At 35.4% G+C, this 12,195-nt stretch overlaps 1 protein-coding gene across 2 annotated transcripts; it reads left to right on the top strand.

Annotated features, from left to right (window-relative positions):
- Positions 1-19: 19 nt before the first annotated feature.
- On the top strand, positions 20-11,777 carry LYAR (Ly1 antibody reactive). 2 transcript variants are annotated; one of them, XM_067298231.1, is made up of 9 exons: positions 20-85; positions 659-848; positions 2,287-2,401; positions 5,164-5,271; positions 6,542-6,625; positions 8,790-9,141; positions 9,436-9,543; positions 10,036-10,121; positions 10,421-11,777. In XM_067298231.1, exons 2-9 carry the CDS (start codon positions 727-729, stop codon positions 10,553-10,555), a joined length of 1,110 nt encoding a protein of 369 aa, XP_067154332.1. In that variant the 5' UTR covers positions 20-85; positions 659-726; the 3' UTR covers positions 10,556-11,777. The 2 variants fall into 2 exon arrangements, with proteins under 2 accessions (XP_067154332.1, XP_013815397.1); XM_013959943.2 differs by lacking the exon at positions 20-85 and adding an exon at positions 422-494.
- Positions 11,778-12,195: the final 418 nt, after the last annotated feature.

Below are 12,195 nucleotides of genomic sequence, written 5' to 3'. Positions count from 1 at the left end.
GGGAGGGGGCAGGGCGGGGCGGTGGGTGCGCGTGTCGCTGGAGCGGCGGTTGGAGGCGGCGGTTGGAGGCGGTGGCGCGGCGCGGGTGAGGGGACGGGACGGGACCCGCGGCGCGGGGAGCGCGACGGGGGGGCTGTGGCTGTGGCGAGGAGCGGAGGCGAGGGGCGAGCGGGCCGGCGGGGAGCCCCGGGGCGGCGGCGCGGGCAGGCCCGGCGGCGGGGAGCGGGACTGGGGCCCGGCTGCGAGCGGGGGGGTTGGGGCGGCGCGAGGCGGGCGGGGGAAAGAGAGTTGGGGGAAGCACAGCTGGGGCATGTGAAAATGGAGAGTTAAGTTTACCCAGGTTTTATGAAGGATGGGAGTTTTGGTAGCCATAGCAATAAGTTTCTTTTTTTTTCTTTTTTTTTTTTTTTAAGGTGGGCAGCAAGATTTGGCAGGCAGGGACTTGACTGACCCTGGATTGATTAGTTTCAGGATAGATTACACTTGCATTCAGGGTAAATTAACAGACAAAATGAATGTTAGCTTGTTAACTTTTATATGTGCAAAATCAAACTCCTTAGACTTTCTGTTAGCAGATGCACTATTCTTTGTATTTCTCTTGAGCTGTCAAATGTTTCTTTCAGGCTTTAAAACAAGTATCTCCTTTTTGTTTTTCTAGGACTGTACTTGTGTGGGGAGGAAGAAGATTGCATCCATCTTTACAGAAGCTACTGACGACTCACTAAAATGGTAGTTTTCACATGCAGTGCATGTGGAGAGTCGGTGAAGAAAGCACAGGTTGAAAAACATGTGAACATTTGCAGAAGTTGTCACTGCCTTTCTTGCATGGATTGTGGCAAGGATTTCTGGTAGGTAAACAAGGGGAAATAACCTTGCCCACTCAACAGTGGTTGTCACAGTATAAGTTTTTCCAGTGGTATATTAGAATTAAATTTGTCGATTTTTGAATAATTCAAATTTGAATTTAAAAGTATTCATGTTTAATTGTATGGTTTCAGAATTAATCATCTAAGTATGAACAAGGGCTTCTGGTGTTTTCCTCCACTGGCAGAAAGATGTGCAGCAAAACTCACATTTACTTTTCCAGAACAGAAGAGTAAAGAAGCTTTTGCCATCTTTCCTGATGGTATTTGGACATTGGTAGAAGGCTGACAAGAATCATAACAATTTATGTTGCTGCTGGGAAAGCCATAAGCAATAGATAAAGCAGTCAGTGGTACCACCTGAGTATACACATTAAGACCTTTTCTGCAGATTCGATCCTATTTCTGGGCATTGCTAGATGCTACATAATCATTGCTTAAATATTAATTTAAGTATTATGTCACACAAGTGCATACTAAAATTTAAATCTTTTTGTGGTTTGGAAAACTGGAAGTTTCCAAAGCGTTGTACTGGGAAGCAGCCTGAACAGCTGTGTGACTCCAGACCCTTTGAAGTTAGTAGCTGCTGTTTTTACCCATTGTGGTATGTGACCAAAGAAAAACTAAGAAAATGTAAACAGAGTTGCAATTTCTTCTTTTACAATCATAAGTGACAGAACTTTCAGCTTCTGATCATCAACAACTGATATTTATTCTGCTGCTGCAGAGTGAGGTTGGCAGTAGCTTCCAACATTCTAAACATGGTTGTAACTTCTCCGAACTCAGAAGAAAGCAGCGCTACTATCTGCTTTCAAAATATGAATGTACGAATTAATTTATGTAAGAAAATGAGATTGTCCTGTGAAAGAATTATTATACTCAGTAATTCATTAACGAAAGATTAGGATCTGTGTTATGAATTCCTTTTTTGGAGGCGCTGACATGTTGATCAGAAAAAAAAATCCTTAACTGTACTACTACAATACTATATCTGTGTCTAGGAATTAGGCTTTTACAAGCATTTTTTAATATATTTTTCTGATTTTAAAATGTGTCTATTAATGGGAGCAGCAAAACACCAACATTTGCTAATAGCTTTTTTAGAGGTAAGCAAATATTACATGTACCAATGTACAAAAGTTACAGACTCACAAATAAAAGCATCAGTTTACTGAAGACTCAGATCTCATTTTGCATATCAGAAATTTCCACTGAAGGCTCTGATGTGACAGAAATGTAAGCAGTCTTGTAAGCATGTACTTTAAGCATGTTGAACTTTACTCACATAAGTGTGTTGACAGTATTGACGCTTAAATGTACATGATGTCACCTATAAGTTCAGTTTACTGATTACCTAAATGTTACATAGTTTGAGGGAATTAAATACTTCAGTGAACTACAGTTAAAAATCTCTTATGTTCAGGGGTGATGATTACAAGGACCATGTGAAGTGCATAAGTGAAGACCAGAAATATGGTGGTAAAGATTTTGAAGCCAAAACTAACAAAGGAGATGCTAAACAACAGGAGTGGATTCAGGTAACATTTGTAGTATATACAGGTATAATAAATAACTATTAATTCTAATTATTAAAGACTTAAGAGGGGCTATACTACATCAGACCAAAGATCCCTTTTTCCCAATATTCACAACATTCTTTTGGCAATTCTTTAGCAGGTCTATTACTCACCCTTGTAAGAAACATACCTTTTGTTTGTTTTGAATCTGCCTCCTACTAGTTTCATTTAATGTCCCCTGAGTCTTGCATACAAAGAGGCATTGATCATTGTCCACCCTCTTCATGCCATGTACGCTTTTGTTGACCTGTCACACATCCCTCCTGCCCTACCCCATCATCTCTGTTCCAGGCTGAGAAGTCCTATCCTGCTCACTTACTCTTCAGATGTAAATTATATCTTTGGTCATTTGTGCCCCTCTCTGAAGTTTTACCAGTTCTACTGTCTCCCTTTTGAGATGAGGTTACCAGAAGCACACATACTTTTCAAGATATGGATGAATCATGGATTTACTGTGTCATAATGGTGTTTTCTTTTTCCTTCTCTCTTCCTTTCTTAACGATCTTTAGCATTTCATCCCCACTTTTTTGCTGCTGATCATTGTGTTGACGTTTTCATGGAACTCATCCAAGATCTTGCTTCTAAGCACTACTTGTTAACTTCAAGCCTGCCATTTTAGATGTGAAGTTAGGATTGTTTTTCCTATGCATGTCACTTTACATTGATTTTTGTAGAATTTAATTCACTTCTTTATTGCCCAGTCATTCATTCTCATAAGGTCTCTCTGAAACTCCTCACAGTCCTTATCCTAAACAGCTTCATATCATCAGGAAAAGTTTCCCACCCTCTTTTTAGATCTTTTGTAAATATGTTGAACAACATGGATTGCAGGAAAATCTCCATTGGAAGGACTATTTTCTCCCACCCCTTCTGTCCTATCCTTTTAAGTAGTTATTTATCCTGTACAAAGACCTACCCTTTTATGGCTACTTAGTTTCCTTAAAAGTTTTTGGGAAGGAAATCTCAAATATGTTTTAAAAACCCCATTAGATATAATTAGCTAGATCACCTTTATCCACAGATTTGTTGTCTTTTCAGAAAATGAGTTTGTCAGGGCATCCTTTTACAAAAGCCACACTGATGCTTCTGAAGGAGATTGTATTTATCCAATGAATCTGTTATTTATTGTAGTTTCTACTATTATACCTGGTGAAATTTCACAGCCTCCCAGAACCCTTTTTTAAAAATTGGTATGACAGTTACTACCTTCCAGAATTCAGTTAAGGTCTCACGTGATGCATCTTAAGGCTATATCTTTCTTTAAACCCATATGTTTTGCCCAGCATGCTTTATCTTAAAAAATAATGCATGTCCTAAATAACAGTCAGAAAATAAAAGTGGGCAGTCCTAGCGCCCCAACGATAAAGCACTTCAAGTGCTGGCCTTGTTTTTATGGTGACAGCATTGCAGATGTAGCAGGCCCTAAACCTGAGAGGAGTAGGCCAATGCATTTTAGCTCTGCTTTTTAGGAGCCTGGAGGTGACAATTAATTCTTTTTCTGGAAAAAGTGTTTGTCACATGATGTAAAAAGGAGGTAAAAACAAACGCCCCAAATTTAGTAAGAAGTAATTCTTGGGAAGTCAAGGGAAGATTTTGGCAATCTTTTCAGGTCACAACTACAGAGAGGACAATATATTAGTTACACGTGCAGTGATGTTAATAAGTAGATATAAGTTTTGAACTGCATGATCCTGTGTCATTATCTGTGTGGTTTAGTGGTACAGTTGACAGCAGTTAGTATCTCAAACATAATTATCTGCTATAAACTAAGAACACAATCCACCAAAGTACTGAGCTACATGCATAGTCAGGGCATATGAATGATACCACTAAAGTCAACAAGATCAGTGTCGTTGTTGAGACTGCATGTTGTCCGAGTGCTTTTCTCCAAGGCAGCCCGATATGGATGCTATTGCAATGAATATTGTTAGCCTTCTGCAGTAAGTGCTTTCTACACAGGTAGCTGAGAGATTATTACAAAGCATCCTTGTCTAGGTAGTCTGGCAGTTTGACAAAACCTTTCAGTAGCAGATTATCAGAATTACAGGAAGCTCTCCAGTGTCCGGTGGCTACATTTTTAAGTCAGGGGAAGCTCAGAGTATAGCATGAACTTTTTTTATTCCCCCAAGCAGCAGTGCTGGTTTAAGTAACTCTGCCACGAGGCCCTGGCCTAACCTCCTCCGTTGTTCTGTTGTGCTGGCACAAGCAGCATAGGAATAAGCCTGAGTGGCCTGTAGGGGCATTAATGGCTGTTGAAGCTGGCAGGGCTGCGTAAAGAAGTGTATTTCAAACAGTGACCTCAAAGATAACCTGCTTTTCACAATTAACTCCAGAAGTCTGCAAGAGCCAGTCAGTTGACAGTGTCTTTTCCTGTTAATAGTACTGTCCTTTTCACAGTACAAATTTCCCCTATATGATATAGTTACTTTAAGTATTAAAAATGTTTTTATTCAGGTTGCAAGTTGTAAGCATTGATGAGCAGTCCTCTTGCCTTCACTTAGTATATTTGTAAATATTTGTACAGATAACTTTGAAACTTATGTGCTCTTATGATAAAACTAAAGGTTAGTGTTTTCCTTGTGCTTATTGTACGCTTTCAGCAGGCTATACAGTCTTTGGGTACTAGGTGATTTCTGTCCCATGTGTTTCTGACTTGCATACCTTGCATATGTCATTTGATCATTTTGCATCTTCCCTGATTAATTTTGGTTTTCTTCATTCAGAAAATTCATGAAGTAATGAAAAAGCCAAACATCAGCCCTAAAGTGCGGAACATTTTGGAGCAAATGCGTGTTTTTGATAATATTCCAAGAAAAAAAGTAAAATTTCAGGTATGTTTTAAGAGAGATTTGTAGTGATCCATGCATTGAACTTAAAAATAGACTTTTTTAGCAAGTGCCATGCTCTTTGTTAACAAATTGTACAAATTGCTTATCTGACCATCTGTAAACAGATGTGTAATAGCCATGTTGCAAATAGGCAGTGTTTATAAAATATTTTTCCTTGCATAAAAGGCCTCAGTGTATGTAATTTTCATTAGGAAATAAGCAAGAGACTGATAGAGTTGTTTGTCAGACTTGGAGCCCTGCAAGCGTAATCTCCCTTTGTAAGCTTGTTCTTTTTTTAACACCATTTTTTCTATTTGCTATTTTTATTGAGTGTCCAAATTCTTAGCCATGCTTTCTTATAACTGTGGTTTTGTTTTTGCCTTGTAAAGGCAAGACACTGTTTCTTTGGGAGTTTTCCTGTTGCTCAGCATTCTGACTGAATCTCCCACACAAGATGCTTCACTGAATTTTTGCTTCACAGCCACAGCAGATTCCAAATGTTTTATGTGGTATGGGTAAAGAATTACTGACAAGTGAGCCTATTTTTTTTCTGTTCTGTGCCTCAGATTGTGAGGCTGAGAGAGGACCATGATTGTTTCCAGATCATCCAAATAGAACATATTAGTGCTGTGGTGAAATCGCTGCTAGAGAGCTGAAGGTTAGAATAGTTTTTTACAAAATTAATGTTTTAAGCAAAGGAAATGATGTTGAGAAGCCTTTTTCTTTTTGGTAAGACATGTTGCAGTGGAGGATTAAAAGTTTTTGCAGAGCATTGTTCCACTTTACTAGTGTAGCTTTCCCAGGCTTCTGGTTCCAATGCAAAAATCTTCACATTAGGTTTTACTTAGAACTCTGCATTTCTGAAAGTTGGTCTAGCGATGATAGTGTGAGCATACTATAAATAGAAATTTGCTGCTGTGTTTTCATTTATTATTCATTTATTATTGCAGGAAGTCCTGCAATAGCCCCAACAACTTTCAAATGTTTTCATTCAGAGACTTGTTTAAATTTTACTTTTCTGTAATAAACTATCCATTTAGGAACATGATCATTTGTCCAATAAATAAATAAGTAAATTATAATAAATATAAATCTTAGTATTTTAACTAACAGAAACAGTCAAAAGGTTTAGTAGGAGATTAGTGTAAACTCCCTATGAATCATTTCAGAAGGAATGATTGATTTCCAGACTTCACCAAGAATCAAATATATGGTAATGAAGATAAAATAGGAGATACACCCTTTAAGCTGTTGGGTTTTTTTTCCTGCACAGAATTGGATGAAGAACAGCTTAAGAATCACTGACAGCACTTTGCAAGACCAAGTGTGGGATATTTTTTCTGGAGCAACCAGAAATGTAAGTTTGGTTAGAGGTACAACATCTTACAAAAAGAATGCAGTCAAAAATGCTAGGAGAACCTTACAGTCTCCTTTTGGAATTGTTAGCAGAAACATTGTCTCGTATTGTTACAATGGATTGTTTTTTATGTGTTACACTGTAATATACCTAGACTAAATTACAAAATTGTGGAGCATATTGTTGCTGAAGTAGCTGTGCATACTGGGCAGGTTATGATCAAGCATGGACACAGTGACAAAATTGTACTAATCAGAAAGCTAATTTAACTTTATGCTATGCTACTAATACATAAGGAAAGGAAAAAATAATGTTTTTGTTATTAATCTTTGGTTCCAGTCTTTTACCATATACTAAGAAGGAATAGAACAACCTATTTTCAGACCTTTATTGGCCTCAAATTAACATGTATCAGAGTAGGAAATTAACAGCATCTAATTTAGCCAGCCTTTTATAGAGTTAGTGGAGAGAGATGAGGTCCCCCAGTTTGTGGTGTGAATTCCTCCCACTTCTGTGTCCAAATTCTGGATTCATGCTGACCTCTTTCTTGACATCTACTTCCTTGCTATTTCAGAATTATCTTGGTAAGTTTTCATAGGTTTATTTTTATTTTGTTAGATTTATTACTGCTACTGGAAAGCTGTTACAAAACCTGACTTCTCTGTTGATGTAAACACACTGCCCCTCCCCCAGTATCCCTTGAGGAAGAGTGCAGGCATAGCTTAGATACAAATCTCTTGCTAATCATGCTGTTCCTGATTTTATGATTCTGACAAAGATTTTAATTAAGTCTATTGTTTGTAGCTTTTTTGGAGAATCGATATACCATGGACAGGAATGGAAGAAATACATCTTTTTAAGGAATGAATAATAAACTCTGGGCACTGAATTTCACATATATTATCTTGCTAGAATATTAGTATGGAGTTGCTACAAATTCAGTAAAACCATAACAGCTCATTCTCAGTTTAACTGATTTCTTTTAATAAATCTTGAATCTGAACAATTATTTTATTTAAATACAGGTAAACAATTTAAATTTTCCATAGAATACAGTATTCACTTAATATGTATCAACTTTCTGGCTCAGATCATTTTCAATCCACTTTTAAGAGTATATATACGCTTTGTAATACATGGTTTGAAATGTTGTATGTACTCAAAAGCACAAATTTTAGATGTAATTTAAATTGAATTGAGAATACTGACATGAAAAATGTCAGTATTAAGTTGCTTATATAAACAAATATTCTCTTTCCAAACAGCCACATTAACATTCAGATTTAATAATTCAAAGATAAAAATGTTTGTTAATATATTAATTTTTCAAATAAATTATTATAAGCCTAGGAATAAATCCACACGTGTTAAGGTGAGAAAAGTACGATTAAAAGTACCAGCAGTGCCTTTGCTGACATCAGGCATTAATAGAGTTTGTAGTCTCAGACATATCCCAAATCAGAAAATTGCAAGACAAAACTAAGATTGTTACTCAAGTGCTGTATATTTGGGAATGGCTGGTGTATTTTGCTGTGATATGCTGTATTTTGTCTGCATAAATCCAAAAAAGTTGTCTACCCTTAATTAAATATAGCAAATCCATATTAAAAAAATTAAATATACATTTATTTGATCTGTGCATTCCCTATCGCTTGTGTTCTGATGTTGTGATTAACAGTGGTCATTCAGAGAGGTGTCTTTGCCTGCTAACTACAATATTTTCATTTAGGAAGTACCTAATGCTCTGTGTCACCTTATTCTTGTTTTTTGGTATTCACATAAATCTTTGTTCCTGGAAATTCTGATGCTACATTTAAATACATTGTGAATTGCAGATTTAAATGTCTAAGTAATTTATTTAATATATTGATATATAATGTAAGATGTATTTTGATACACTGAAAAACAAAATTAAGTAGAACAAGAAATTATATCTGTTGTAAAATAACATTTCTCTTGTGATGTTAAGGTAATTAGCATTTAGGCTGTTAAGTTAGAAGACTTATCAGCCACACTATGTATTGCTGTTTTCCACATAGCTGGTGTCACTTTGTGTAACCAACTTGCTTGATTTCAGGATATTAGTGTTCTTCATTAATGATATAGTAGAGAAAAGTTGCTCTGTCAAAAAGGCATGTAAAAATTGTAATAACCTGTCTTTCAGCAAAAGATTTCAAGTGAAAAAAAACAAGATAAGCCACAACAGAAGGAAGAAGGCCAGTCTGCAGAAAGTGGGAAAAAAACAATTGGAGAAGAAAATGGAATTACAGATGACAAAATTGAGAGGAAAAAAAGTAAGAGAGAAAGAAAAGAAGAGAGACAAAAGAACAAAAAGAAGGAGAAAAAAGAACTGAAATTAGAAAACCAGCTAGCAAGCTCAGAAACAAAAAAGAATAAAAAGTCCAAAAAAGGAAAGGAAAGTATGGAGAATGAATTCGACATAAATGGAAATGGCTGTCAAAGTGAAATGGAAGAAGAAACAAATGTAAAGAAACGCAAACGTAAACATGCAGAAGGTATTTATCTTAATCATTACACTTATATTATTGTTTGTTTTCAAGAGAAGACTTTTTGCAATGCCTTTAAAGCTCAGTAACCTACATTAGGAGAGTATTTTAAGTAATACATAAATTACATATACAATTTTTTTAAAAACTATGGTTGCGCAGTCCTTTCCTTTTACAAAATCTGAACCTCTTAGCAAATATAACCTCCTGTTACAAGAACAGAAACTTTTTTAGTCACATTTGAAGTTTTCTTCTAGGTTTTTTTTTGCACGTATGTTTATTTTTATTCTATTTCATTGATAGAGGAACCTCATATCACAACAAAGAGAATGAAAAATGAAAACACTTCAGGAGACATGGGAATGGAAGAAAACACCAATGCCAGTGAAGAAAGTGTGGGAACAGAAAAAGGTATTCTTAAAGGGGGATTCTGGACAGTTATAATGAAATAATTTGATAGGTTTATAATTTTGCCAAAAGGCTAAAGCAGTATGTAAATACACAGTTTTTGCAGCAGGCCATGCAATAAATTATGCCTCAGTCATAACATACACATATCTGCTCCAGGTAAAGCATTCTATGTTACAGGTATACTTGTTGCTGAATTACTTCCCTTATATGTTGCTTCTGCTATTCTGGCTACCTTGGCAGTCCTGAGCCTAGTTGTTGAAGTAGTATGTTACTGGTTCTTCATGGCTGTCCTACTAGTAATTTTCAGAAACAGCCTACCTGCCTTTATGCTGAAGACATTCTGCTGTTGTAGGGTCAGAAAGACAGCAATGAACTGTCCTGGTAGCTGAGCTGGTTCTAAAATTAGTAGATTGAAAGTTAGTTCCTACTAGGGAAGAAGGCCTAGAAATACCAAATATTAATAATGCTGTTATGTGCCTAATTATGTTGTAGGCAAATTCAACTGGAAAGGAATCATCAAAGCTGTTCTGAAACAGGCTCCAGACAATGAAATTTCGATTAAAAAATTAAGAAAAAAGGTACAGTACAGTATTACTTTTTAAATCTACTTTGGTAAAAATTTTTTGCAATGCTTATCTTTGTAAAATTCTTTCACATATAAACAGAAAAAGTTTGACGTTATTTAACAGAACACCAGTTGATAGTATGGTAACTGGACATATTCTTTAGAGCTTACTAGGATACAGAGGAAATTCAGTGCTAATTCCGCAAGGATTAATAGCATAATAGATTCCTTGCTACTTTTAATTCAGTGATATGAATGTGATATGAATGAATCATCTTGTTAACTCAAAACTGTTCCTTTTTGTTTGTGCAGGTTATAGCTCAGTATTATGCAGTAGCTGGCGAACATCACAAATCAGAAGAGGATATTCTAGTCATATTTAATAAGAAAGTCAGTAATAATCCCAAATTTAGAGTTTTAAAGGACAAAGTTAAACTTCTGAAATAAGAATTTTCAAACCTTTTGTAACCTTCTCATTTTAGACTTGCAGACTGAGTCAAATTCTTCTGTCAGGTATGCAAACACTATGTTCATTGGTCTCAATTTAAATTGTTTGTGTATGTGAGAGCAGAATTTAACTTTCCTGGATTCCTCCCCCCCCCCCCCCCCCTTTTTAAACTTATCACAGAATGTTTGGGAAGTGCTGCATATCTGTTTTCAGATATTTTATTTTTTGATTTTATGGAAAATGTCTATTTTTTATACAACTTTCAAGAGGCAATGAAAATAATTGCTACCTACTGTATTAAAATTCTTCCACTGATGGATATAATTTATAGGTAAGAATGTTTATCAAAACCTGGGTTGTTTGGCATTTTTGCAGAAACTATTGTAAGAAGACAAATATGATTTTCATGTTCAAAAACTCACCATGAAATAAATGTTCTACGTTACAGTTAGAGATGGCATCACTGATATCCCCTTTATACACCATAGCTTGTATATGCAGGCTTTTATAACCTGTTAAATTTGTATTGTAAAATGTATTATCAAGCTTGTATATGTAATATTGCCCATTCAATGAAAATTTCCTTAGCGACTGAGCTAACTGTATATGCAAAGCAACTTTAATGTTTAATTAGTAATGCAGTTGAATTCAATATAAGTGATGTCACATGGACTAAAAACTGACAGACTAAACAAATGGCTTTAAAACACCATCTTAAATACCATAAATCTTGCCAGTTGTTTTCATGATTGTATAAAAGACTATCCATTCATTAAATTCACAAATTGTACTAAATTGGAGGAGAGCATTATATTGCAGTCACAGAAACAATTAAAAAAAAAAATCTTACAAATAGGTAAGAAACAGTTGTGTGGAGAAAGTTACTTGAAGTTATAGGGTTTTAACCAAATTCAAAATCCTTCCAAGGTAGGGAGGTTTTATACCATGAAGTGATCTCTTAAGAACAGTGATTGAAACCTAGTGAAAATTTCTTCAAGTAGATGCTATGCTGTTCTGGAAAATTGCATAGTGGTTCCAAGAAACTACATCGGTATACTTTTATAAAAATCCCTGATTAAAATATCTGAATTTATAGAAATATTGAATATATTAAAAGTATAAATGTGAAAACTTTAACTATCTGATACACTGGGTCCAGTCTCTTTCTTCATATATATTTTTGTTTTGTTCATAATAAAAATTGCAATCAAAAATGTCTAATTAAGATCTTCTCACTAAGTGGTTGTTGTCAGTTCATGAAAAGGCCTTTGAAGATAAGTGATTAAAATGTATTTATGTTCATGGAGAAACTTCTGAAAGTTGTTTTAACAAATTTCAAAAATCAGGGTTTTTTTCAATTTAGGAAGGAACATATAAAAGAATAAGGTCTTGTCAGTAAAATTAAAATGAATAGTTCTGATGATTTTTTCACTGTATTTGTTTTACAACAACTATGTTACATTAAGGTCTTAGATGGCTGTTACAGTAATGATTATAGGGTTTAATTTTTTTCATTAGCATTCATTCCAAGTTATGTCAGTCCCTTGTATTTTTCATCTTCCATTCTCACTGTCATAATGTGTGGTTGATGCAAATATATAGAAACTACATTTGCTCTGCTTTACAAGAACCCAAACTA

Source organism: Apteryx mantelli, chromosome 5, assembly GCF_036417845.1.
Source record: "Apteryx mantelli isolate bAptMan1 chromosome 5, bAptMan1.hap1, whole genome shotgun sequence".
Lineage (NCBI taxonomy): Eukaryota > Metazoa > Chordata > Aves > Apterygiformes > Apterygidae > Apteryx > Apteryx mantelli.
The sequence above is the reverse complement of the archived record's forward strand: the minus strand, read 5'-3'. Positions and strand labels throughout refer to the sequence as shown.